This window comes from Lissotriton helveticus, chromosome 3_2, assembly GCF_964261635.1.
Source record: "Lissotriton helveticus chromosome 3_2, aLisHel1.1, whole genome shotgun sequence".
Classification (NCBI taxonomy): Eukaryota; Metazoa; Chordata; class Amphibia; order Caudata; family Salamandridae; genus Lissotriton; species Lissotriton helveticus.
The window spans coordinates 244,206,461-244,232,604 of NC_136062.1; the positions used below are offsets into that span (position 1 = coordinate 244,206,461).

A 26,144-nucleotide genomic window follows, 5' to 3' on the forward strand; every position below is an offset into this window, starting at 1 on the left:
GTGACTTCCTGGCCCCGATGCAGCTGCCCCTACTGGAGCCTGTGGATAGGGATATTCTGGATGCTGATATTACGGTCACCGAAGTAGAAGAGGCCATGAGTAATCTGCAGAGGGGTAAGGCCCCGGGTCCCAACGGGTTCCCGGCAGAAGCGTTCGGGTGTGTGGCAAGCTGCACGGCACCGCACATTGGTACGATGTTCCACGAGGCGCGGGAGATTGGGCAGCTTCCGCGAGATCTACGACAAGCAACGATCGTAGTGATCCATAAGGAGGGTAAGCCAAGGGAAGCATGCAGCTCCTATAGACCTATCTCCCTCCTCAACTTAGAGACGAAGGTCCTCGGGAAGATCCTAGCCACGCGCCTGGTTGCAGTGATACAAACACTGGTCCATCCGGACCAGTCGGGCTTTATGCCCCATAGGAGCACGCGCCTCAACCTGCGACGTCTGTTTGGGGTCCTCCAGGCAGTAGCCAGATGACCGGGAGTACCGGCGGCCTTGCTATCTCTCGACGCCCGTATGGCGTTTGACAGCATCAAATGGGGCTACCTATATGCTGTCTTGGAGAAACTAGGATTTGGAGATAATTTCCGCGCATGGGTGAGGCTCCTTTACTCTGCACGGACCGCGAGAGTCCGAGTCAATGGGGCCATGTCGCGTGAATTCTAACTGGGGCGTGGCACGAGGCAGGGCTGTCCCCTTTCTCCGACCCTCTTTGCCCTTGCGCTGCAACCCCTGGCGCACTGGGTACGTACGGACCCAGGAGTACGGGGCATAGACCTGGGGGGTGGCTGGGAGGAACGCATATCGTTGTACGCCGACGATATCTTACTGTACACCCAGAGACCGTCCGAAGGTTGATGGCTTTATTACGCGAATTCGGGACATACTCCGGGTACTGCATCAATTGGAGCAAATCGCTGGGGTACGTCCTGGCGGGCCCCCAGCCCCAAGCAACAGAAGATTGTGAGGGCCTAACCTGGCGTACAGAGTTCCGGTATCTGGGGCTATGGATCACGCCATCCGACACCGAATTCCTCCGGTTAAATGTGCAGACGCAATTGGATCATCTACACAGTGACGTGATGCACTCGAGGACCCTCCCGATCTCCCTGATGGGCCGCGCCGTCTTATTCAAAATGATGGCGCTGCCTCGATTGCTCTATGCGCTGCAGAGCGCGCCCTTCCTGATCCCGAAGCACATATTTAAAACAGTTGAGGCGGAGCAACGCTCCTTATTGTGGAGTGGAGGGCAGCCTAGAATAGCGCTTAAAAAACTGCAGAGAGGGACGTACGAGGGCGGATTGGCGGTGTCAGACATTCGCCTTTACTACGGGGCGACACAGTTGGTCAACATAAACGGCTGGGTATTTGCCCCGTTGGAGGAGCCAGCGTATCGAGTGGACCGCATGGCCCTGGGAGAAGATTCATATCTGGCGGCCTTGTACTCTAAATCCAGACGCAACCAGACTCTGCCCCCTCAGACAGTGGTGGTGATAGAGGTGTGGAAGAGGGCAACGAAATCACTGGGGTGGAATGCGAAACTTACAGCACAGATGCCCTTGTGGAAAGGTGACTTTCTTCAGGAGGTAGTGAAACTGAGAGACTTGCGCCAATGGAGTCTGATAGGTATAGATACGCTGGGGGATGTATGGAAAAAGGGGGAATTGGCGGACTTGCACACACACTTGAAGCGGGGGGACCAGCTACCCGAGTACGCTCCACTTGAGGACAGACTATTGCTCGACCCTATGATTGACAAAGCTATCTCTCTCACCTATAAAAAGCTGGTCAATAATCTCCCAGACACCTTGGGCTCACTTAGGGAGAAATGGGAGTCAGACCGTGGCCTAATGGAAGATGACGATTGAAACGAGGCCTTGCAGTGTCCCAGAGAGGTAGCAATCTGGGCTCGATTCAGGCTGGTACAGCTGCGTATCCTTCATAGGTCCTACACCTCACGGACGCTGCACTACAGGATGGGATTTGCAGCTTCACAGTTCTGTCTACGGGGCTGCGGGCTCCTTCTTCCACATCCTTTGGGATTGCCCGAAAATCCGCGCTTACTGGGTCCAACTGCAGGAAATCATGGAAGAAGTGATTGGGGCGGAGGTACCGCTAGAGGCAAGGTGGCATATCTTAGGGGTGACAAGTGATGTCACCTGGCCCAAGGGAGACAAGTTGTGGCTGGCCCTCGCCAGTATGGTGGCCAAGCGAAACATAGCCCGACTTTGGGGGAGCGACTTGGTGCCAACGGTGGAAGGATGGGAGAGGGACCTAGATTGGTGCCAGAGAGCAGAGAAGGTAATCTATGACAGTCGAGGCTGTCCCAAGAAATGGGAAAAGGTATGGCGGGCATGGAGGCGTTACAGGGGAGACTGGCTGAGCACCCCTGATGGTTCACCACTGGGTTAACGGGGCCCCGCGTGGAATCCACTCCCTGACACACACCCTTCGCGGGCTCTCACGAAACCCTACGTTCCGCAAGACCACCCACCCACCCACAAGCGCACAGGGGAATAGCCCTGTAGTGCGGAGGGGGGGGAGGAAGGGGAGGGGGGGAGGTTCTGGGCCAACATGGGGGGAGGATCTGAGTAGAGAGTGGTTAGGGAACGCTTTTAGAGAAATTTACAACTTGTACCGGACACGCTAGGAGAGTAGACCACCACGGAACTCGTCTAATGATTTTTCGATTTGTATACTGTAAATGTGCCAATGAATTCCCACTGCTGCCGGGTGTGTATTGAAATAGAGATGTTATGTTTTAATAAAAAGATTTTTTTTTTTATTGTGTTTTTAAATGCTTTACATACCTGTCTCTGTAATTAAGCCTGCCTGCTCACAGCCAAACTATGAAGGGTTGAGCACGGGAATAATCTTCTGAGACCTATAATGTGCTCTAGACTGTATTAGTGGCCTTATTGCCAGTGGCAGATGCATACTTGCCACTGCTAATAACCCAATTTCCAACAGCCGCCAAATCTGTAGATGTTTTGGAACAAACTTGCAGGAATTGTCAGTCAAATACACATTTGGTATAATGACAGGCAAATTGATAAGAGCTCAGCTTATAGTGTAATGAAAGAGCAGGAAGACGCAGTTGTAGGCTGTAAAAGAACCATCCCTAAAGATGCCATTGAAATAGCCAAAATTGTGGAAGAATCGGAATATTGCATGAGAGAGATGGAACGGAGGAATGTTGAAGGGGGAAATGAGGTGTCAGCAGTGAATAGAGTCAACGAGGAGGTAGCAACAACCTCTAGGTGGGGTCCGAAAGCAGGAAAAGGGGTTAAACCAGCAGAACATGTTGTTGGACGTTCATGAATATTTGCAAGAATAGTACAGAAGGAGCATACACTATTTTTTCGGCGCGACCTATATTGTGAGCAGAAACTATTTTTTGGGACATTACTTATACTGATTATGGACTTCTGAGACAGTGATTCTCTTTGTAAGGAATTTGACCACCATATTCCTGTAACTTTCCCTGTAGAAGTCCGCAGAGTTTGGGATGAAACGCATTGGCTGTAGTTTCTAATATGATTTTTGTGAAGAAGGATGTAAAATAAAAATAAAATAAAAAATACGGATACAAAATGCAAAAAAGTGTTCTGTTTCTTTTTAGGAAGTGTTCGTTATCCATTAGATTGTCACATTGAATTATATTTTTTTTGCACAGTGTGTTTTGAGGGAAACAAGCTACTATTGTTCTATGAAACCATTAATTTAAAAAACAGTGCTCCTCTACTTTCTGTATTTTTGAATTTTGCTTGTCCAGGTGGTTTTAACGGTTGACCTGGAGAGTGAACATGATTCTACATTTGAGAAATAATAGTGTGCGGTGAATACATACCCCAACCATTTTTCTATTGATCCATAAAATAAACTTGGCCTTTCTACATGAGAACTTGGAAGTGACCTGATTTCACAATCTGTCATTCTTACAAGAATGTTTCAGCATTTGGACGCGAGCAGTCTTTAAAACGCGCTAGCGGCTTCAGGTCACGCCATGTTTTAATTTATCTGTTCTTTAATAATCTGTGTGCATTCTACTGACATAGCTCTGTACCCTAATGTTGCGGATGCGCGGTATTTGTAAAACGCGCCAGCAGCTCCAGGTCACGCTATATTTTAAACTTTGCACGATCTTGGATCGTTTAAAAATTTACCTTTTGTGTGTGTTTTGATTCCCCCTGCACCCGCTGGTCACTCCAGCTTCCTACTGCCTCTTCCGCCCCCTACCCCGGTCCACCACGGGCTTGCCCGATTGTTGTGGAGGGTAGGCGGGGCGGGCAATCAAAACCTCGGGACGCTGGGAGGGCGGAGTCTGGGGTCAGCACACCAGCCACTTAAAGCGATGCACTTTAGGACGCGCAGCGGACGCGTGCATCAAGCGCGCCGCTGGCGCGCCGAAGGCAAGCCCATCTGCGCCCGTCCACGCCTGTGCCATGCCCAGTTCCAGGCATACTGCCGATGGACACACGAAGGGGCAAACACGCTGGTCCAGGGCTCAATTGCTGAGCATGAGATTTCAGACCGGTAGTTGTAGCTCTAAGTGCAACCCTTCTCAGCTACTTGCCACCCACTTCGTTTGCAAAGACTGTGGCTTCCCTCTAGAAGCACTCACCATCGGCCCCAGTAAAGAAAACGACAAAACACCCGACCGTGGGCTGCCCAGGGAGGTCAAGGCCTGTCTCGTCAACTGCCGCTCCCTCCCACGCCATGCAGGCGATATCTGGTTCTCGATAACCACCCATGCATGGGACTTGATGTTCCTTACCGAAACATGGGTTAAAGACTCTTCTAACCCGGATATAGCGTTAGCAATCCCCCCTGATTACCACTTTGTAGGGATTAATCGACCAGGAACTAAAGTGGGAGGGGGAGTGGCCATCATTTCCCGGTCCCAATGGAAAATTACTTCCAGGAAACTGCCTAATTCAGGCCCCATTGAGACAATGTATTTCAGCATCACGGACCCCAGTCATCTGGTCCTGGCGGGCGCTCTAATCTACAACCCTCCTGGCACTCAGCCCTCCCACCTCAATGAGTTACTGGCCACTCTGGCCGACCTTTCCCTAAAACACCCACATTTTACCATCTTAGGTGATTTTAACCTACATGTGGATGATCCTCACTGTCCCAAGGCAAGGGCTCTTGCAGAAACCCTAGCGGAATAAACTTGGACCTGAGAGTTCATAGTCCCACCCATTCGGCAGGCCATACCCTAAACCTGATCTTTTCAAACCTGTCAGGCCTTTCTACTCTAACTCCGAGCCCTCTGGCATGGACTGACCACTCACTCATCCCTTTTACCCTATCTATTCTCCCCCCCAGTAATTACGAATAGTGTAAAACCTAACCTGGTCAGGAAATGGCACAAAGTCACCTATGACGCCCTTGAGCCAGTACCACCCTTATTACAGTGATCAATAAGATCGCCCCACTACTCCCCCTTTCCTCGGCTAGATCAAAGTCCTCCGCCCCATGGTTTTCCCCGGAGCTCCGTACGGAAAAAAGTAAATGTAAAAAACTGGAGCGCCAATGGAGACGCACTTATGACTCGACCGGAAAAAGCATTTATAGAGCTGCGCTAAAAAGGTTTCACAAACTAAAACAAGCCGCTATGAAAGAATACTTCTCCAACAAGATCAACTCCTCTGACAATTCGGCCAAAACCCTCTTTCAAATTGTGAAAGACTTCACTAAGCCTTTAGCTATTACCCGTCTCGCCTCTCCTGGCCAGGAACTTTGTGACAACCTATCTCGTTTTTTTTCATCATAAGATTGTGGATATTTTTTCCTCTTTTACTCCGTCCATGGGGCTCGATGAGGTGTCATCAGTCCTACCCTCTCTGCCGGCCTGTACCACCACATTAGAAGCATTCAAACCTATCGTAAGAGATTCGGTCCAACACAGAATGCAAAAATGTAAATCTGGCTCTCCCCTGGACCCCGTCCCAGCTCAAATATTCACACAGCTGGGCCCACTCATCACCACCCCTTTAACTTCCATTTGGAACGCTTCCCTCTCCGCTGGCCAGTTCCCGTTGGAGTGGAAACAGGCAATGCTAATCCCCATATTGAAGAAAGTGGATGCTGACCCGACGGTACTTAGCAACTACCGACCCATCTCTCTCCTCCCTAAACCTGCTAAAATTCTGGAAAAAATAGTACAGGAGCAATTGTCAGACTATCTGGAATCCAACGCCCTCTTACATGACTCGCAATCCAGATTCCGATCCGGATATAGCACAGAGACGGCCCTTCTGGAAGTATCAGAGACCATCAGAGAGAGCGTGGACAGAGATGAGGTGGCCATGTTGGTGCTCCTCGATCTGTCCCCGGCGTTCGACACCGTGACCCACTCCATTTTACTGAAAAGGTTGCATGACCTAGGAATACAAGGCACTCCTCTGGCTTGGATAAAGTCATTCCTGTCAGGTAGAACGCAACAGGTATGGTGTCGCCCCTACCTGTCGAAAGATAAGATGCCCTTGAACTGTGGAGTCCCCCAGGGGTCGGCCCTCAGCCCCCTCTTTTTTAATGTTTACATGTCTCCATTGGCAAGAGTGGTTGAGGACTGTGGTGTCAGAGTGGTCTCTTACGCTGATGATACTCAGCTAATCTTTTCCTTCAGAGACCACTCTGACAAAAGACTCGACAACTTTAAATCTTGCCTCACCAACATTGTACAATGGATAACATCTAATACATTAAAACTGAACACTGAGAAAACTGAGGTGCTATTTTTTAATCTTAAAACCCCTCTGCTGTCTTCCGCATGGTGGCCGACTGAGCTGAACCCACCTCCCATTCCCACCAACTCAGCCCGGAACCTTGAGTTTCATTTTGACATTGAACTCTCATGCAAAACACAAATCCAGAAGGTTACTTCCACCTGTTTGGGCAAATTAAAAATGATAAAAAAAATCTCCCCCTATCTGTCTAGGGACTCGATGAGGACTGTCGCGCACGCCCTCATAACCTCACACCTGGACTACTCCAATAGTCTTTATGTAGAGGCTCCTGCATACTTACGTCACCGTCTACAAATTGTCCAGAACGCGGCGGCTAGACTGATCTGCCACGTTCCCTATCGTCACTCCATTTCCCCGTACCTGAAGAACTTGCATTGGCTTCAAATCTCTCACCGCATCCAGTTCAAAGCCCTGGTCCTGGCCTTCAGAGGACTTAATGGGTATGGACCAGGCTATCTAAGAGACAGATTGAAGTAGGTCCAATCAGTCCGTTCCCTTAGATCCAACCATCTCCGTCTCCTACTACCTCCTCGCTTCCAGCGTTCGAGAAGAGGAGCCAGAGCTTTTGTGGTGGTCACTGCTAAGCTGTGGAACTCCCTACCGCTGGACCTTAGACTTATTGAATTGGAACCCATCTTTAGATCCAAATTGAAAACATACCTGTTCTCCTGCTACTAGCCGCCTTGATCACTACCGCTGCTGTCCACAGCGCCGGGACACCCCCGGTGGGGGTAGCCACGCGCTTAATCAAATTCCATAAATAAATAAATAATAATTTGTTATTAAACGTGATAATTAGAAATAGTGACAGATCCAACCGTGGCGTAACATAGGCATGCTCCAGGGGCTCCCTCAGCACACTACCCTGACCTGAGAGCTCCTGATTAAGACCAGAGGGGACCCATCAATGTACCGTGGGGGCCTTCAAGTTTTGTCTCATCACTGACATCCAATTGGGGAGCACCAACATCCATATACGGATTACATCACCCCCGGTCGTAGCCGTTGGTGTTGTGGTATTTGGGCCCTAGGCCCTCATACTGGTAGAATGAGGTGACGCAGACACAGGTAGTGTAGTTGGATAACTGGCCCTGAGCTCGTGCGCTCAGCCCCTTTTATTAGCAGGGTCATCTGACTGATGACGCCTGTGGTGGGTGGGTGTTCAGTGTGGGTTACACCATGCTGAACAACTAGAACGTATCCCTCACGATACTACATCCCTCCCAAACTTTAATGAAGGTCTAAACAAAATAAAGTCCGAACCTGTGGGAGAGAATACAAAATTGCAAACCACATAGTCTCTTCACTGCTGGTCATCTGCCGGCGAGGGTATCCTTGCAGCCGAGACCACTAGTTCTCCTTGGCACAATGGTCGGGTGCCCTGTGGATGTGCTCCTCTTGTACTTGCACCGTGGAAGTGTGTTTTACAGTCCCTTTCGTCCGACACCGCAGTCAGGGAAAAGTGCAGACGGAATGATGGTGGATCATTGGTGTGCTGCTGTCCACTGTATAATCCTGGTTGAGGTGTTTTCTCCAACTGGTGGCTGTCTCCAACAGGATCTGCAGTTGCAGGATATCCCTCTCACGGATACCCCTCTCTCGTGGGTGTCCCCTCTCACTGGACGACCCGGAGGCCCTTTGCTGCCAGGCTTCCACTGGACCGGTGGGCTGCCACCTTGTCGCTCCAAATGTGTTGGAGGAGTCGCTACAGGTCCTTTCTCTGTGTCCGAAGCTCCACCTGAAAAGGGTGGTGTTGGCACTTGTTCTGTCGCATGCTACCGTTGTTCTCCCTGGATCTTCAGAGCAAGCTTCCACGGTCCATCTCTCGTTTCGGGACCCGCTGCCAAACGGTGTCCCTGAGGCCTTTGCCCCTTGGATAGCCACGGTTCTGTGTCCGTTCCATCCCAGAGGTGGTTGTTACCAACGGACCGGCCTGCTCGTCTCTGTCGTTCCCAGGTGACCTTCGGGTTTGCACGTAGATGTGTACTCCCAGTGGTGCTGATGCTTTCCAGGTACTGTGTTCGGATGTCCATGCACCTTTTCACTTTTCCCATTGGGTGTTCCCCTTCTGGTGTGTGTGGTGGTGTTCTGTCACGCAGACCTCTTTGTTCTTCTCCTTTCCTCTCTTCTTCCTTCATCGTGGCGTCATGCCACCCAGGATTGGTCTTCTCTTCCTTCCTTCGCAACTCAGTCTGGTCTTGTATCCGGTTGGTCTCCCCCCACCAGGCGTCTCCATGTAGCGTGCACTCTACCCGGGTCTCCCTGGTCTTGTCCAAGCATTAGGACACTGTTTTCACTTTCATCGTGACTGGACCTGTCGTCACGACCTTCTCTCGCTTGATTACTTATATGACTTTTAGTTCATTCCGTTAGACTTCGCTTCAGTCTTCTTCCTGGTCCTCTTTGTGGACATCTCCTCCGTTGTTCTCTTCACAGATGTCTTCTCCGTTCTTCTTGTCAGATGTCTTTGTCAGATGTCTTTGCTCGCTGACTTCTTGCAGGTCAGCATCATCCTTGCGACCAAACTGGGTGGTCGGCTTCTTCCTTGCGACCAGACTGGCAGGTCAGCTTCTTCCTCCTTGCGACCAACTGGGTGGTCGGATTCTTCTTCCTTGCCACCAAACTGGGTGGTCGGCTTCTTCCGTCTTGTGAATCTTCATGCTTCTGGTGGTCAGCGCAACCGCTCCGTCGTCTCTCCGCAGTTGCAGTGCTTCAGCGCGCTTCTGACTGCGCTCTCCTGTCCCTTCCGTGACTTGCTGCTTTGGGCGGTTATCTTGTGGTCTTGTCAGTCTCTGTTCAGCTGTGAGTTAGCTGTCACTCTTCTATTTGAAATCCCCAGGCGTCTCCTGTTCTCCTTTGCCGAAGGGGGCTTGCTTACTTCCTTTCCAGCGGACTGACAATGTCTGAGGGGTCAGCTTGCACCTTCAGTGAAATCCTGTTTGCTGTCCTCATGCGCTTTGGGTAACGTACCCACAACTGCCTCAGTGCGGAGTTCCTGTACTCCTGGCGCGCTACTGCGCCGTCTCTTTGCAGTGGTTTGCAGTCTTGCGCACTCTGTTCTGTATGTGGCAGTTCACCCAGTCCAGTGTTGCCTTTCTGTTTGTTTTGGTTGCAAATGCTCTGTGTCCCTTCTACCTGCCTGGGCCAGCTTCTCTTGACCCTCTTTGGCACTGGTTTAACGCAGGCTACAGTAATCATCCCCTTTCTGCAGACTTGTGCTCTAAATTATCTTGATTTGTTCTAGCTGCCATAATACAAACGGCCACTAGATGGCAGGAGAGCGCTCTCACAGGCAACGGCAGTCTTCTCACTCTGGGTTTTAATGCCGGTGCTGGGCTTCGGTGCAGCTTTGAAGCTGGGTGCAGAGCCACTCTCAATGGGCTCAGGGTAACACTCTCCTGCAGTTGTTCACTGTCCCTGCGGCGTGCTGATCGGCCAGAGCAGCTTCACCCACGCTGTTGGCCACGCCTTGCTGTTTCCTTAATTTCCGAGCAGGACAGGGATTTCACGCGCTGCTGCCTGCCCCCACATCAGAGGGACACTCCAACGTCAAGCAGTGAGTTGCTCACTTATCTTGTTTTATTGTCCCCACGGAGCCAATACTGTTTCTCTGCACAGGGGCCCTCACAGCTGATCACACGGCGGCGCGGGCCGCATGCAGTCACTCTCGTGTCCTGCCCCTCGCAGCAGGCTCCCCGCGTTTCACTGGCGGCGCGGGGACACGTCATTACAGGCAGTCTGTTCAATTTGCAGGGAGGGGGCTGGCCCCATTACACGTTGGCCGCTCTCAGTTGTTTCGGCTGTTCGAGGCCACACAGCAGGCTGGCGTGCTTTCGCTCCTGCGTTGAGTCACTGTCATTTGTAGAGCCTTCCCGCCCCTCGCAGCCAGCATTGTCTCCTTTTGGGCCGCGCAGGAGGGTGCTGGTGTCGCTCCTCTCGGCCGCAGGCCAGACGCTGCCTTCTCGCACTTCCGCCCCACCGCCGCAGCCTCACACTTCACATGCTGCGCTGAGGTGGGGAGGTGTTGGCGCTATTCTCTGGGCTGCTCACTTATGGCAGAGCTATGGGCACAGCTCAGTTCACCTGTTGCCGCAGATGCGGGGTAGGTTCCCGCTGGCCACTTCACATTCGGGGCACTTCTCTTGTAGTCCAAAACCCCACGGCCACACACGGGCTCGCCGCCTGCCTGTTCGGCCGTCGCGGCCGTGCGGGTGGGCCCCGCTCGGCTTCCTCATGGTGGCAGTCACTCCCTCTCGGCAGGTGTGGGTGGGCTCCGCTTGGCCTGCACTTTATCCTCAGCGCTCCACGCGGGGGCTTCACGCAGGCCGGATCATTAGGTGCGGGGTAGGCTCCCGGTCACCACCTTATCTGCATATAGGTCCGAGGCTCGTCACACGCCCCGCGGGCCTCCCGGCGTCCGGCGCCATTCACACAGGGGGGGGGAGGAGGGTGGGCGGGCGATGGCACCCGACAGCTCTCTCCCCCTTTTCATCTGCTGCTGGGCTGCTGCACGCACGGGCACAGCCCCCTCGTCGCAAATGTGGTATTTGGGCCCTAGGCTCTCATACTGGTAGAATGAGATGACGCAGACACAGGTAGTGTAGTTGGATAACTGGCTCTGAGCACGTGCGCTCAGACCTTTTTATAGAAACAGAACAAAGTGGCTTGCCAGGAAACTTTTGAATCCTAATTGAAACCCACACAGCCCAAAAGTACTGCGTGGCCAGGCTATTTATTTAGCAAAATATTTAATTAGTTTTACATTCAAATTTCAAAATTCAAGAAAACATGTCATCCAAAGAGAAAACACTGTCGCAAAACAGCCAAGTCAAATACAAAAACAAACAATTGTGTGCACAATAGGTCCAGAAAATACAAACATGAATACTAAATCATCAAAGAATTACATGACACCAAAATGCAACTTAGAATACAATAAATACATATCAAATAGATTGAAATAAAAAAAAACATTCAACATATAAAAAACAAGCCAGTCCTATAAACTGAAACACCAGTGGACAGGCGGAATTAAGGGTGGAACACAACTGCCTGCCTGTCTCACAGAACCTGTGGCTAGGTATTCAGTCTGGTTGCACGCAAGGGCCCACACAGGTGGAATTAGTTTAATCCCTAGCTGCACCCCTCTCTTTTAGCACAGGCTGGGGGTCAACGCGTTTCGAACCAGGATAAATGACGGTTCTCCTCAGGACGGGGACTGGAAACAATCTTTGCTGAAAAAAATTAAACAAAGGGGGTGGTGTCAAACCAGTAGTGTCACAAGTGAAGGGACCTCTCTGTCTAACCACAAGTGCATAAAGCAGAAAATTACCTGCACCACGAACAAGGGGGGTTGCAGGAATGGAAAGAAGCTGTAGGGCAATAATTCTGTGGAGGAAATGAATAAATGAAATAAATAAAATGAGTGGCAAAGGGGCCATTGGAAATAATACTTTCAGCACCCTCACCGAGTTCCTATGTTTAAGGTTACAAAGTGAATACCTGGATCACGTTGTGAAGGTGTCCAACGGCAAAGCGCCCGCAACGCGGTGCGCCGTGGGGAGATGACAAGGTTCACATTCTTTGTACAACTGGGAAGAGAAAGTGGTAAAAGCCCACATGAGTCAGCGAACTGCAGTGATTAAATAGAGTGTACACCCAACGGGCCATGTGCGGAGTTTCTCCTACCTGCACGCTGTACATTGGAGGAAACGGCTGGAGGGAAAGTGAATCACGGAGCCTTGCTTGCGGTCATCAGAGGTGGAAGTGGGGATCCGGATGTACGCCTCTCTCAAAAGGAGGCCTACCTCATTCTGAAATTCGACGCTTCAAACTCTGGCCTCAATGAAATGTCTGAATTGGGCAACCTCTAAATCTGCAATTGAGCCCTAGCCGTGCTGCTGTATTCTGGTAACTAAGTCACTATGTACACTACATAACTTGGGTAACCTCTAAATCCGCAATTGAGCCCTAGCCGTGTTGCTGGATTTTGGTAACTAAGTCATTATGTACACTACATAACTTTTTTCTGCATTTCTCCTCTTTGCACTATATCTATTATGATTAGTGGCTTCTTTTCATACAGTGGCAATGTCCTATGTGGTTGATATTACAAATGCGGTCTGGGGTGGAGCGTGTGTAGGAACATATATGCCATTTCTTTTGGTTTCTGTATTCTAAACCAAAGTTTCTGTGTTAATTTTCCTTGAAAACAATAATGTAAGACACTTTCTGTCTTTTCGCCAGCATGGAATGAATCCTGCTTGTCTCTGTACACACTCAGGCGGTCCCTGAAGAACTAGTCAAAAAATCATGGGTGCATGTTGCACATAGAACTTGAACGTGTACTTGTTTGAATTTGCCAAGTGTTTTTGTACAAATTTGCAAATGTTTTCTTTGTCCTCGATCATGATGTTAAAACTACTGGTGCTTGTGCTGACACTATGCCAGTATCCTTTGAATTATACTAATAATGAGTAAGTGATGTCGTTTCACGTAGCCGGCATTCTCAGATCACCTTTGAATTAGACTAATAATGAGTAAGTGATGCCGTTTCATGTAGCCAGTAGTTTCAGATCACAAGTCTATCCGGTAGGACTCAAGTACCAGCATTCATAGCACCCTCTTTTGTCCCTTGTCGCTTTCCGAGTTCCTATCAGTCAAGGATTCAGTCCCATTCAAACCCGCGTCCACGAAACATTGAATGCGTCCGGCAGCCGCCTGGATTAAATCCTTTGTGCACAAGTAAGTGCTTTTTCCGAGTTCGGTTGAGGGAAATCAAACATCCCATCTCAGGGGTTTGCACTAACACCTGATCCTTTAAAGCAGCATGAAAAAGTTGGCACAGAATCTGTAATCAAGAGAAACATATTTATTAAATTACAACAAGTGAGGCCATGTCACACAGAAGCCGCAGCACTCTGTATGAGATGGTCTGAGGACTGAAGGCCACAGTATCTCTTATATACCCTCACAGGGGCTAAAAAAGGGCAGTACAAGTGCACATAAGAAGAGTTACACACATAGATGGTCATACAGAAAATGCACAGTCGACAAGTAGGAGGTGCTAACAGTTTTGCCAATGCTAGCAAGCACATCCTGACAGTTACAGAATATTAGCAGCTGCAAGCACAACTGAGCATGTGCAAAGTAGGAGGAAGAGGCTAAATATACCGAGCAGAGAACAGCAAGATAGGACTGAGTACATGGTGAGCACATGGCCATCTAAAATGGCTGCCAAATACAAAATGGATTCCATAGAAAGACAAGATAGTCTCTAAATACAGGATGTCTTCTGCTAATGCGTAATCTAATCGCTGCTAAATTACGACAGATGACCCTTTCAGCATTAGCTGAAGACATTCCCATGATCCAGTAAGAACATAGAAAATATTTGTACATTCATTTTCACAATTTTCAATATCTTAATTCATTGCTAGAGGAGCATTTTCCAGTCTAAACATTTCACTAAGGGTATCAGCAGGAATCCAAGAAAAACGGGCATTGGATCATAATAAACATACAGACAGTAGGGGAAAGCAATGGCCACTATTATAAACAGAATTATCATTTTTCTTGGCCTAAGCTAAAGCAAATCCTAAAATCATCTAGTAGACATTTTCAGGGCTCCTATGCATTTCAGTGACTATTCATTTTAAATTTCAGAATAGCTAACAGCTCATATCTAATAAAAACATTTTCCAATTGACTGTTACATTTTCCTTTTATGAGGGCTAGAACATCAAGCATATCTGGGACCAGGAGGACCACACAGGGCCATAGGAATTAGGACCAAGAGCTGCAAAGGGCTGCTCTTCAAAAATGGGACAACTAAAGGGATACATTATTGACAAAAAGAAGAAGTCCTTTGGGAAATTGAAGCCGCTGTACCACCAACCAGAGGGGGAGTCTTCTCCCTGTGTCCGTTTGAGCCTCACAGGCAAGATCTTGTTGTTTCCACGGTGGAGCTGCACAACTCGCAACTCAAGAATCACAGTCCAGTTTCAAGGATAAAAGTCTCTTCTTTCAGGATAGGGCAGTCACCCAACAGGCAAATGCTCTTAGCGATCCTGTCCAGTGTCTCAAGCAGTGTACCACTTTTCTTCACTTCAATCTAACAGGCACCAGAGACACAGAACTTGAACCCTAATCTCAAGTCCTTCCCTATCTCCTATATTGCTCTGCTGGCGCACTGCTCATTTGTTGGGGCCAAACATTGCATCCAGGTATCTCTTGACCAACAAACAAAGGTGCAAACTTGTATTCACTTTAGGACCAGAAATCAGAGGCCTCATTCTAGGATCTCTGAAGCAACCCTTGTTTCAGAAGGGGTCACCTCAAGCAAAGCCTCCTTGCCATTCTGGTCGGTCTGTGACTCTCAGCTGGGCATGATCCACGATTTCTCCTTTCTGATTTGTGACCCCGTCTTTCGCGGCAGGGGTACACACTTAATCACAGGGCTTCCGCCTTCACTGAGGTCCTAGTTGCCAGCAATGCCTGTGCTGGTTACCTTCACTTTGGTTTCAAGCTGCACTGGTGCTGACGCTGACTCCCCAGGCTGAATCTGATGTCCAGGCCCCTCTGGTAGTGGTTTGTACAGCAGCAAATATCTATTGGTGAACAGAACAAATTGTCTTTAGACAAGGAACAGAAACAGTCTATCAACAGAGTGTTAGAAAATACTTCCTAGTCTTGGGATGCCCCATATATTAGCAAGGCACCCAAGAACCACTTCCATCTATCTATGTGAGAGTAAAGAAAAACACAGGCTGGACCTATTGGCAAGTATACAAAAAACAATTCATTGCAGGGGATTTGCAAGCAGGTGGCCTGCAATTTTCAAAGGAGTGGCCATACACCATGGGACTATAGTGATCTAAAACAAAATACTGTCATTGTCATAGAGTACAAAGACAAAAGGTAGTAGGTAAACAGCACCTCTAGCCTCTTCAATTGGGTTTCCATGTGAGAGCATAACCTCTACCATCTAAAGGTAGACAACTACATACAAATTCTGTTTGAGCGGATGTTTTCACACATAGTGACATTGTCTAAGGGGGTAAACAAACTTTCCTCAATGATCAAGTCTAGGTGTTCCTAAATTCCTTATCTAGAACACCTCAAAAAGAGAAATCACATAATACAGATTATCAGGGACATGTAGACTAATTGTGCGTCAGGTGGACTATACAATACAAAAGCGAATAGCAATGTAGAAACAACAGACAAGAACTAGAGTCCTGGTATTTCTATGATTAGGACACATCTGATCCCACCAAAAATTAAGGCAGCAGGGAAAAAGAACTAAAAACCAAATTAGAATAGGCATTTGAATTTGTCATACTAAATACTCGTGAAAGTATCTCCTATTGAGGTGGACAACTTATCTTACTATAATCTATCACTACCCTAACAGTCAGACTAGAAAACATCAGAGTAGGCCTGAAGAAATTTTGAAAACCAGTTTGGTCATACAAAAGGGAATTACACATATTATAGAGGAACCTGATACATCACTGTAGTCTGGAAATGTAAACCTCTAAATGGTGAAAGAAAAACGAAAAAGAAAATAGGACTAGAACACAGCTAAAATCCCCAAAAACTAGGCACAATGTGACATCAATCAGGGGAGAAGCAGCAAAAGAAAAATCTATAGGAAGGACAAAAAATGACTTGGGTGATAATCAAGTTTGTGACATAATGCCAAGAGCATGGGTGATACAAAAAAGTCAAAAATAGTACACATATTATAACTCTACCGCTGGCCACTACACCATCTACGGTAATCTCAGCTAGTGATCCCATTCCTTCCTTTCTCGGAGAAAATGAAACCTGGTTTCCTTTTAAGACAGAACATCATTTAACTAATACTATATAGAAATTAGGTCACCTTGCATAAGAGTCACAGATCTATAATTGCTTCCTTAGGTCCAATCAAGGAAATATGAATGTGAGGCTGCCTTTTCCTTAAGGGAAAAGAGCAGTAACGTGAGTAAAGGTGACACACTTTGCTGTATATATTATAACCACATAGGCATGCACTTGGTGAAGTGCTGTCTGTTCTTGCTCACAATATAACAATATCATATATCATAATTTAGTATCAGCAAGTTTTACCACTTAAGTTTTAACCACTGTTGCTCAAAGGATATACATAGTCATGTCATCCCTTCACAACACAGCAAAACTTACAAAAGCACCAACATGGATCACAAACATACATAATATAGGACATGTCATGCCAAGCCATCAGATATACTTTGCTGTATACCTAAGCACAGAAAAACACAATAGCATGCAACACCATTTCATGCACTTTCTGCACAATAAACACTCCAATAACATAAAAAAAAACCATTCGGGCCCATTTTAATTTTGTCAGACTTATACCTAAATAACACCTTCTTTTAATCCATCCTCACCCTTTTGACAGCAGATCAAGCAGTCAGTGAAGATCAGCTGTCAAATATAACTTACTGTGTCGCGTCAGACACACAGGAAAAGCAGGGAAAATTCATAGAAGAAATGCAAAAAACATGAAAATGCACAGATAATTCATTTCAAAGAAGTCATAAAAACACATCTTTGTTTCATCATACAGCCAATACTTCACATAACACGCAAAATCGCAAGTGGAACCAACCAGCTTTTGTAAATGTACAAAATATCTTAAGCAAAAACTCTTTCGCAGCCTCTGCGTGTCCCGTACACCAACCCCCCAGTTTAGGCGCTGCTGTTTATAAAAAGCCGTGTCAGGAATGCACTCTTTAAATGTCGACGTGAATGGCTCCTTTGCGTGACGCTTTTCCAAGCAATCATTTCACCATTTGTTGTCACATACTCCTAAGCCCCCACCACACTGACGTAAAGGTCAAAATCTGGCTGGAGCACCAAGCTTTCTTGTAACCTCCCTGGGACCCTCACTGTGAAACTGACAAAGACAATAAGTCTCTGCAAGTCTGTGCAATAATCAACCCTATTTAAAAAAGACATTTTAAATATATTACTTCTTTTAGAGAACTACAATTTATTTATTCTCAGAGCATTAACACATTTACTGTGAATAATTCATGGAACATAACAACACACCATACCAGCTTCATAATAAATGTGTGTCACTATCCCATGCAATATTGTATCAACCTTAAATAAATGAATGGCTCAGTAGGCCCCGCTGAAGTCAAAAACTTTCAACCCTGATATTAAACATAAGCCTCTGCGCTGGGCACATTAACTCACTAAGCTATGAAAAAGCAAACGTGCACATTTGTATTATACTTGAATGTATGCATTCACTGAAGCCTAAGGCATTATAAAACTAGTTTATATGGCAAGAAAGCCTTTTAAAATGGTCTATTTAACACAATATCGACTTTGCAATTTGAGGCACTTAGAAATAAATAACCTATAATTGTGTTACATATTAATCATCCTCAAAATGTTCTTTAGAGATTGCAGAAATCGGACTTAGACATATATCATGTAAATCTTTAAAAAAAATGACTTCTTACGCCTGCGCCAAGTGAAGGTCCCATACATAAATGTCCTCATTATGCAGTACTGCACAACTTAAATTAAATTATAATGCTAGGAGGTCACAGTATGAGTATTAAGCTTTATTAATATCAAAAAACGATTTTAAAAAGCACTTATTTTTTCAAAAATAATTTTTTTTATGTCATAATTAAAAAATTACTCTCCATATTTCGTTTTTGTAATAATCCTATATCTTAAAACCAAGCTGCATCCCTATTATGAATCTGCCCCTTGCTTATCTTTTTAGAGCAGTCATTCGCCTAAGCATATAATCTCAATTTTAAATACACGTCAACTTCGCGCCACTTTTGTTTGAAAAGGACAATGATTTTAGCAACAGAGTCATAAATGCTAAAAGAGAAGGGAAATCGCACTTAAAATGTCTGTCTGTGATACAAATAATTAACCTTATTTTTGTAAACCTTGCTTTCAAAATAACACTCTGAAATGCAAAGTTGCACGTTTAACTAAGGAAGAAATCCTGGCTAAATAAACATGGCCTGCGAAAACAACAGCTGTGTCCTTGACGGCAGGCCCTACCCAGTGTTGAATTTCCTGGTGGCAGCCTTACTAAAAACAGACATTCCAAGCTTTGAAATGCGTGTGCAAGAATACACATTTCGAGTTCAGAAAAATTCACTCCAGCTAAACTGTTTTGTCCGTTAACATCTAATGCGATGTATAGGAGTAAACATGTTATGAGAGTGTCGTCTACAAAAACACACCATTTCATTTTTCTGCTGTAGGCCTTTAATATTCCTAGTGAATAAGAATTTTAAGTTTATCCCTTAAACATTTAACAATTGTACATGTGCGCTATTCCTTACCCTATAACTTTAAGGAGAAACATATAGTTATGTTTAGCACATCACATAGGTCATTCCTGAATTTCTATCGAATTTTTCCCTAATATTAATTAATCTAACATTATGTTTAACAGACTGAAAACATCAACAATAACCACAAAAATGCATTTGAGCTCAGTACAGACATAAACAGAAAGGGGTAAAACACAAAAGACACACAATACAGCGCGCTTTAGCCATGTTTCGTAAATAGCGACGACGCAATGTACAAGCAAAAGTTACATGAATGGAAAAAACCCACAAACCAGCTAGACATTTAAACACACCTTTTAAACCATGGGTCAACACTAAAGCCAGAAACAAAACACAGCCCGCAGACTGCATCCAAACCACCTATGTAAATTCCAGTTGTAAGTCATATTTACAAGGAGAAACCCTATTCTCAACAGTATTCTAAAAACTGAAGTAGAAATACTCTCAATTCACTAATTCAGGCTGGCAGAACACCAAAAACCGCTCTGCATATCTTCATACATAAAATTGCACAGAACAAAGGATCCTCATGTGTATTATGGGCATATTTAAATTCCCTGGGGAAAAATGTCACCAAGGAAGAAATATGTTTTCAGACCTAAAACCTATTTTAAGTTTTCCCTCTAGGGGAAGCCGGCTAATTCAATTCATATCTCACTATGGTACCTCTCATAAAACTACACATTTTACATGTGAGTTTGGAACAGGCATGCAAACAAACATAATGCAAAATATGCATTATCATAATCTAAAATGGCACTTAATCATTGCGCCGCTCATAACCATAAATGGAGAAACATCTCCACATTACCTGCCTACATGTGTTGCAACGCATATATCACATAATCCATATCATAAATATGATCGATCATCCATACATATCCATATCCATATCCATAAGCCACAGCAAGCGTATCCTAAAACTGCCTTGCGAGTCACTGGCTACCATAAGCTCACAGTAATTACCATACAATGGTTCTTACCAAGCACGAGCGTCCAGGTTCTATCTGCCAAGTTTTGAATGACCTAACAGTCTTTTCTTTTAAAATATTCACGCCAGAAATGTTCTCAGTCAGGGGTGCCATCATGTGGAGGATCAAAAATCAGTAAGATCAGAAATAGACTGGGCTACAGAGACTAAGAACCCCCAGAATTGGTACCTCCTTTAGTAGAATCCTGCCTTGTCTTCCTCAGTAAATGTCTGTCTCCTGACCAAAAATCGCTCCTGCAGATAGTCACCGCTCTGATGAGCCCCAAGTTGGCGCGCCAAATGAGGGAAATCAAAAATCCCATCTCAGGGGTTTGCACTAACACCTGATCCTTTAAAGCAGCATGAAAAAGTTGGCACAGAATCTGTAATCAAGAGAAACATATTTATTAAATTACAACAAGTGAGGCCATGTCACACAGAAGCCGCAGCACTCTGTATGAGATGGTCTGAGGACTGAAGGCCACAGTATCTCTTATATAGCCTCACAGGGGCTAAAAAAGGGCAGTACAAGTGCACATAAGAAGAGTTACACACATAGATGGTCATACAGAAAATAGACAGTCGACAAGTAGGAGGAGCTAACAGTTTTGCCAATGCTAGCAAGCACATCCTGACAGTTACAGAATATTAGCAGCTGCAAGCACAACTGAGCATGTGCAAAGTAGGAGGAAGAGGCTAAATATACCGAGCAGAGAACAGCAAGATAGGACTGAGTACATGGTGAGCACATGGCCATCTAAAATGGCTGCCAAATACAAAATGGATTCCATAGAAAGACAAGATAGTCTCTAAATACAGGATGTCTTCTGCTAATGCTTAATCTAATCGCTGCTAAATTACGACAGGTTGCCTTATGCAGCAGATGTACCACACGCTGTACCAGGCAATGTGATCCGCTCCTTCCTTGTCTCCCACAGCGGCTTCGTGCGGCAGAAACCCTCCCGCCACAAACTAAACCTGTGCAAGGCTCCGTGATTCACTTTCCCTCCAGCCATTTCCTCCAATGTACAGCGTGCAGGTAGGAGAAACTCCGCACATGGCCCGTTGGGTGTACACTCTATTTAATCACTGCAGTTCGCTGACTCATGTGGGCTTTTACCACTTTCTCTTCCCAGTTGTACAAAGAATGTGAACCTTGTCATCTCCCCACGGCGCACCGCGTTGCGGGCGCTTTGCCGTTGGACACCTTCACAACGTGATCCAGGTATTCACTTTGTAACCTTAAACATAGGAACTCGGTGAGGGTGCTGTGAAGGACTGGGCTATTTAAGGCCCAGCGGTGCCAGGGAACAACACCTATAACCTTCGTGGGATACCTGTTTCGGCGCACAAGTGACAGAGACACGGGAGACTTCCTTCGGCGTCAAAGATCAGAGTTTATTACTGCAGGGAGGCAAAAGTCACTAGAAGTACAACAGCGTGTAGGTTCTACGAGTCTGCTTCCAATTGCATATGTGAGTCGCTCTCTTTTATACAAGATTTTGCCATTGCACAACATGTGAACAAAAGGTTACAACCCAGTTCCCCCAATAAACTTCAAGAAAGGGTTGCTTTCATGCTTTCAGAACCCCGGAACATAATCACAGTAACATTACCGGTTCCCAACTGTAAAAGCACATCTTCCCATCGTTAGGCACATTCCACTTGAGTTGTAAATGAGCAAGAGAAAAGAGACAAGAACAGCTGCTAGGAAGTCAGGCACACCTAGAGAAAAGAGTGTGGGGGTAATATTGGAAACATGATCATAGGATCAAAGAGCTTGATCCCAGCACATGCACGGCTGAAACAATAGGCCGGCACGGCAAGATTACCCTCAAGCTGAGCCATTTGCCTCTGCAGTGTCATTCCTCCGGTCATAAAGACGCATGAAAGGAATATGCGTCTTCCGTATGGCCTGGGAACAGAAAGGGTCATGAGGCGAACAGTTGCCTGCTCGCTGACTACGTGAGGGCAAGAAACAAAATGGATGCCGTATCTAAAATGGAACCCGAGGGTTCAGGTAAGAAACACGTAATTTAGGCGAACCGTGTCAAGTAGTGTAGCGAAAACGCGTACACTTACCGAACTCGCCATTTACGGTTCATAGATACCAAACTCGTCCATATTCGGCAATGCCCAAAACACCGTAAAGATTTTCACGGAACCTCAGCTGAAAGTATTATTTCCATCGCCCCCTCTGCCACTCATTTTATTTATTTCATTTATTCATTTCCTCCACAGAATTATTGCCCTACAGCTTCTTTCCATTCCTGCAACCCCCCTTGTTCGTGGTGCAGGTAATTTTCTGCTTTATGCACTTGTGGTTAGACAGAGAGGTCCCTTCACTTGTGACACTACTGGTTTGACACCACCCCCTTTGTTTAATTTTTTTCAGCGAAGATTGTATCCAGTTCCCGTCCTGAGGAGAACCGTCATTTATCCTGGTTCGAAACGCGTTGACCCCCAGCCTGTGCTAAAAGAGAGGGGTGCAGCTAGGGATTAAACTAATTCCACCTGTGTGGGCCCTTGCGTGCAACCAGACTGAATACCTAGCCACAGGTTCTGTGAGACAGGCAGGCAGTTGTGTTCCACCCTTAATTCCGCCTGTCCACTGGTGTTTCAGTTTATAGGACTGGCTTGTTTTTTATATGTTGAATGTTTTTTTTTATTTCAATCTATTTGATATGTATTTATTGTATTCTAAGTTGCATTTTGGTGTCATGTAATTCTTTGATGATTTAGTATTCATGTTTGTATTTTCTGGACCTATTGTGCACACAATTGTTTGTTTTTGTATTTGACTTGGCTGTTTTGCGACAGTGTTTTCTCTTTGGATGACATGTTTTCTTGAATTTTGAAATTTGAATGTAAAACTAATTAAATATTTTGCTAAATAAATAGCCTGGCCACGCAGTACTTTTGGGCTGTGTGGGTTTCAATTAGGATTCAAAAGTTTCCTGGCAAGCCACTTTGTTCTGTTTCTTCAAGTATTGAGGTCCAGGCTGGCCAGTTGTTAGGACCCCAACCTTCTTGTGTACACGTCAGACCTTTTTATAAGCAGGGTCATTTAACTGATGACACCTGTGGTGGGTGGGCGTTCAGTGTGGGTTACACCATGCTGAACAACTAGAACGTATCCCTCACGATACTACAGGTGTGTCTTATGAGTTGGATTTTAGGATATTTTTGTGCAGAGACATTTTCAGTTTTGGAGCAAAAACAATAACCACCAGAAAAGCAATCATGAACGAGCCTAGCTGACACCCAATCAGAACTACTGGTTTAGACTCATGCTAAAAAGAGGAAGAGTTGTTATGAGGAGCTGCTTTTAATGGACTTGCCAGATTAGTGGCTCTTTTGTGCCATGTATTCTGTTGCTTTGGCACAAATACATACATGCCAACATTTTGGAAGAGGGAATTTTTTTTAAGTCATTGGGAGAATGTACTTTCCCCATTAACTTCTACTGAAGGAGAAGCAATTTCAGGCGGGAGCCTGCTAAATAAAAACATGTTTTTGTTTAAAAAATCAGAAGTATCCCGAATCTGGTCTGTTGGCATGCATGTAAATGCACTATGGCTGGGTAATGTAGTTCGTATTATTATTAAAAGCAGTGAGATTGAAGTAAAGAACGTACATTATCATTTTCGCCTCCGTGCCCTTAAGAGAATGAAACATTTCCTTCACAATAGTTTTTCGTTTAAATATACGAAAGGGGCAGATAGTGACCTTGCTATCAGGGTCGGATTGGGATCACAATTCGGCCCGAGCACTGACGAAAAAAGTGGCCCACATTCAAGAGGCGTGGCCCATATTTAAGGGGCGTGGCCCACATTCAAGGGGCGTGCCCTTTCATGAAACACCATTTGCACAGACAAGGAATGAAAGTGGGAGGATACTGTTCTTGCACAGGACACAGGGCCAAGGTGACAATGGCCTACATGCTGAGCAACTAAAAAAAATAGCAAGGCCCCTTTCTGTCACAAAATTATTCCAGCCCTCCAGCACAGGAGCACCTGAAAAGCAGCATAGCCCCTGCTATTACTAACCTACTTAGCCCTCCACAGACCTTCAGCCCAGGAGCACATGAACAGAGGTAAGGCCCCTGCAATTAGTAAATTAATCAGCCCTCCAGGCCTCGGGAAAATGTCCTGGCAGGGGAGCACAAAACACAGCTTTCTGGGTCATCCAAGGTAGCCAGGTAGCCAGGGGGGAGGCTGAGGTGAAGCTGGAGCATGGGAAGTGCCTTCCCAGTGTGTTCTGGCAGTTTGAGTGTTTACCATTTACTGTAGTATTACCCTTGTACCTGTGTATGGTACCCTTTTGTAACTTGCACACGTCACTTTTCTCTGGTATCACACTGTATGCTACCTCTCACTTTTGTTTGCTTTAGATACTTGCACAAGTGCCACCATTGCCTACGTAACGTTTGTTCTTGTGCTGGAGTGTCTGCCATTTATTGCAGTATTATACCTCTACTTGTACTTTGTACGCTTTTGTAACCTGCACACATATCACTTTTTCCTCCTGTAATGTACCGATTGCTACCTCATGTATTTTGGTTGCTCACTATTGTCACTTTTGATTCATGTAACTTAACGTTTGCTTTTGTAATTTGTCCACTTGTATTTTTTCTCCTCATGTATTATTGCTGTTCCTAGTGTGAAGCGCTCTGACACCTTCGGGTAAAGTCCGCGCTATATAAAATCACATAAATAAATAAAATAAAAAAATTCCAAACATCACCTGGCCCCCACAGCAAGACCCATTCTTCCTCGCCCACTATGCCCTGAATGTGAAGGGCTGTGGGCGAGGTGTTAAGACTAACACCGTTTCTGGGCTGCATGGGCCCCCGGGGGGCCGAGGTGAAAATGGCTCAAAGGCCTGAGAAACACCTGGCCCCCAGGGAGGCCGATTCTTGCAAACAATCACCCCTCCCCAGCCCAGCATCAGCTTGATTGCTTGGCAGGGCAGGGGTGAAGGAGAGGCCACAAAGCTGACAATCGTTGTCCGGCCGCACAGCGAGGCTGCTTTCACTTTCTCTGTCTGTCTCCGTGCACTCTGTGGGCCGTTTTTTCTCCCCTTTTCCTAGTCCACTCTCTGTGGGCTGGGACAGGGGAGAAAAAAACGGCCCACAGAGGGCACTGAGGCACCGGCCCTTCGGCCCATGCCCGCCTTGTCAATCCGCCCCTGCTTGCTATACTAGCCCTTTGCCTATCTTTGGGAAAAAAAATCCTCCTACCCCTTGAGTGTACTCCTTTGTAGTCCTTCTTTCACTTCTATGCACTGGAGTCCGGAAACGTTCGTAGCGCGATTACGTCACGGGACGCAGGACGTCCATTCGCCCTCTAGCACTACGTGCTGCCCTTTCTGTGTCTCTTGTCATTGCAGCCGGCGTGAACCTCTGCGCTTCCGGTTAGCGTGTGGTGCAACCACTGAGCAGGAACGTGCGTGGGACATCTTTGAGGCGCGTTCCTGTGTATCGTGAAGTCGAAGCCAGACACCATTTGCCTTCCGTCCGCACGCAGCCATGCTCGCAGCCTCGCTGGTCCGTCGCTGCGCTTTCAGCGGGGCAGTACGTGGCCTGCTCCGGGGTCGCCAGCTGGCTCAGCCTAGTCTAACCCCAGGTGAGAGCCGGTGCTTCATATGTCCTTGAAATAAGAGGCATTGGAGGGCAACCTGCGGCCTACCCCATGGAAGCGTGAATACCCGCTAAGTATGATACGAGGACATGGGAAAGGATTGGAGAGACCTAGATGTTGGCGGTATCGCATGTGCTACTTTACTTAATGGGCTTCATGTGGTTAGATGGGTTCAATGGGCTGCCAGCAGAATGGTTGTGGGTGACTGGAAGGTGGTGTATGTCATTAGGGACTTTAAGGTGTTTTGGGCTAGTGCGGTGAATGCGGGTGGGGGCTTTCAGTAGTATCATGCAGTTGAAAGTCCCGTCTTGATGCTCATTGCTTGTTGGAGAGGGATTGATGTCTAGCTGCAGCGTGATGGAATCTTTGGATTCAGGGAGGTAGATCGGTGGGTGTTA

At 46.5% G+C, this 26,144-nt stretch overlaps 1 protein-coding gene and 1 long non-coding RNA gene across 3 annotated transcripts in view; one reads left to right on the forward strand and one right to left on the reverse strand.

Annotated features, from left to right (window-relative positions):
* LOC144826607 (uncharacterized) overlaps positions 1-25,386 on the reverse strand; it is a 174,139-nt gene extending 148,753 nt beyond the window's left edge. For both annotated transcript variants that reach the window (XR_013609864.1, XR_013609865.1), the window contains exon 1: positions 25,347-25,386. This is a non-coding gene — a long non-coding RNA (uncharacterized LOC144826607). The remainder of the gene's footprint in view (positions 1-25,346) is intronic.
* Positions 25,387-25,476: 90 nt separating this feature from the next.
* The window catches only part of COX5A (cytochrome c oxidase subunit 5A), a 43,288-nt gene continuing 42,620 nt past the window's right edge, over positions 25,477-26,144 (forward strand). The window contains exon 1 of the mRNA XM_078685119.1: positions 25,477-25,731. Within this exon, the coding sequence (XP_078541245.1) occupies positions 25,635-25,731 (97 nt within the window). The 5' untranslated portion in view covers positions 25,477-25,634. The remainder of the gene's footprint in view (positions 25,732-26,144) is intronic.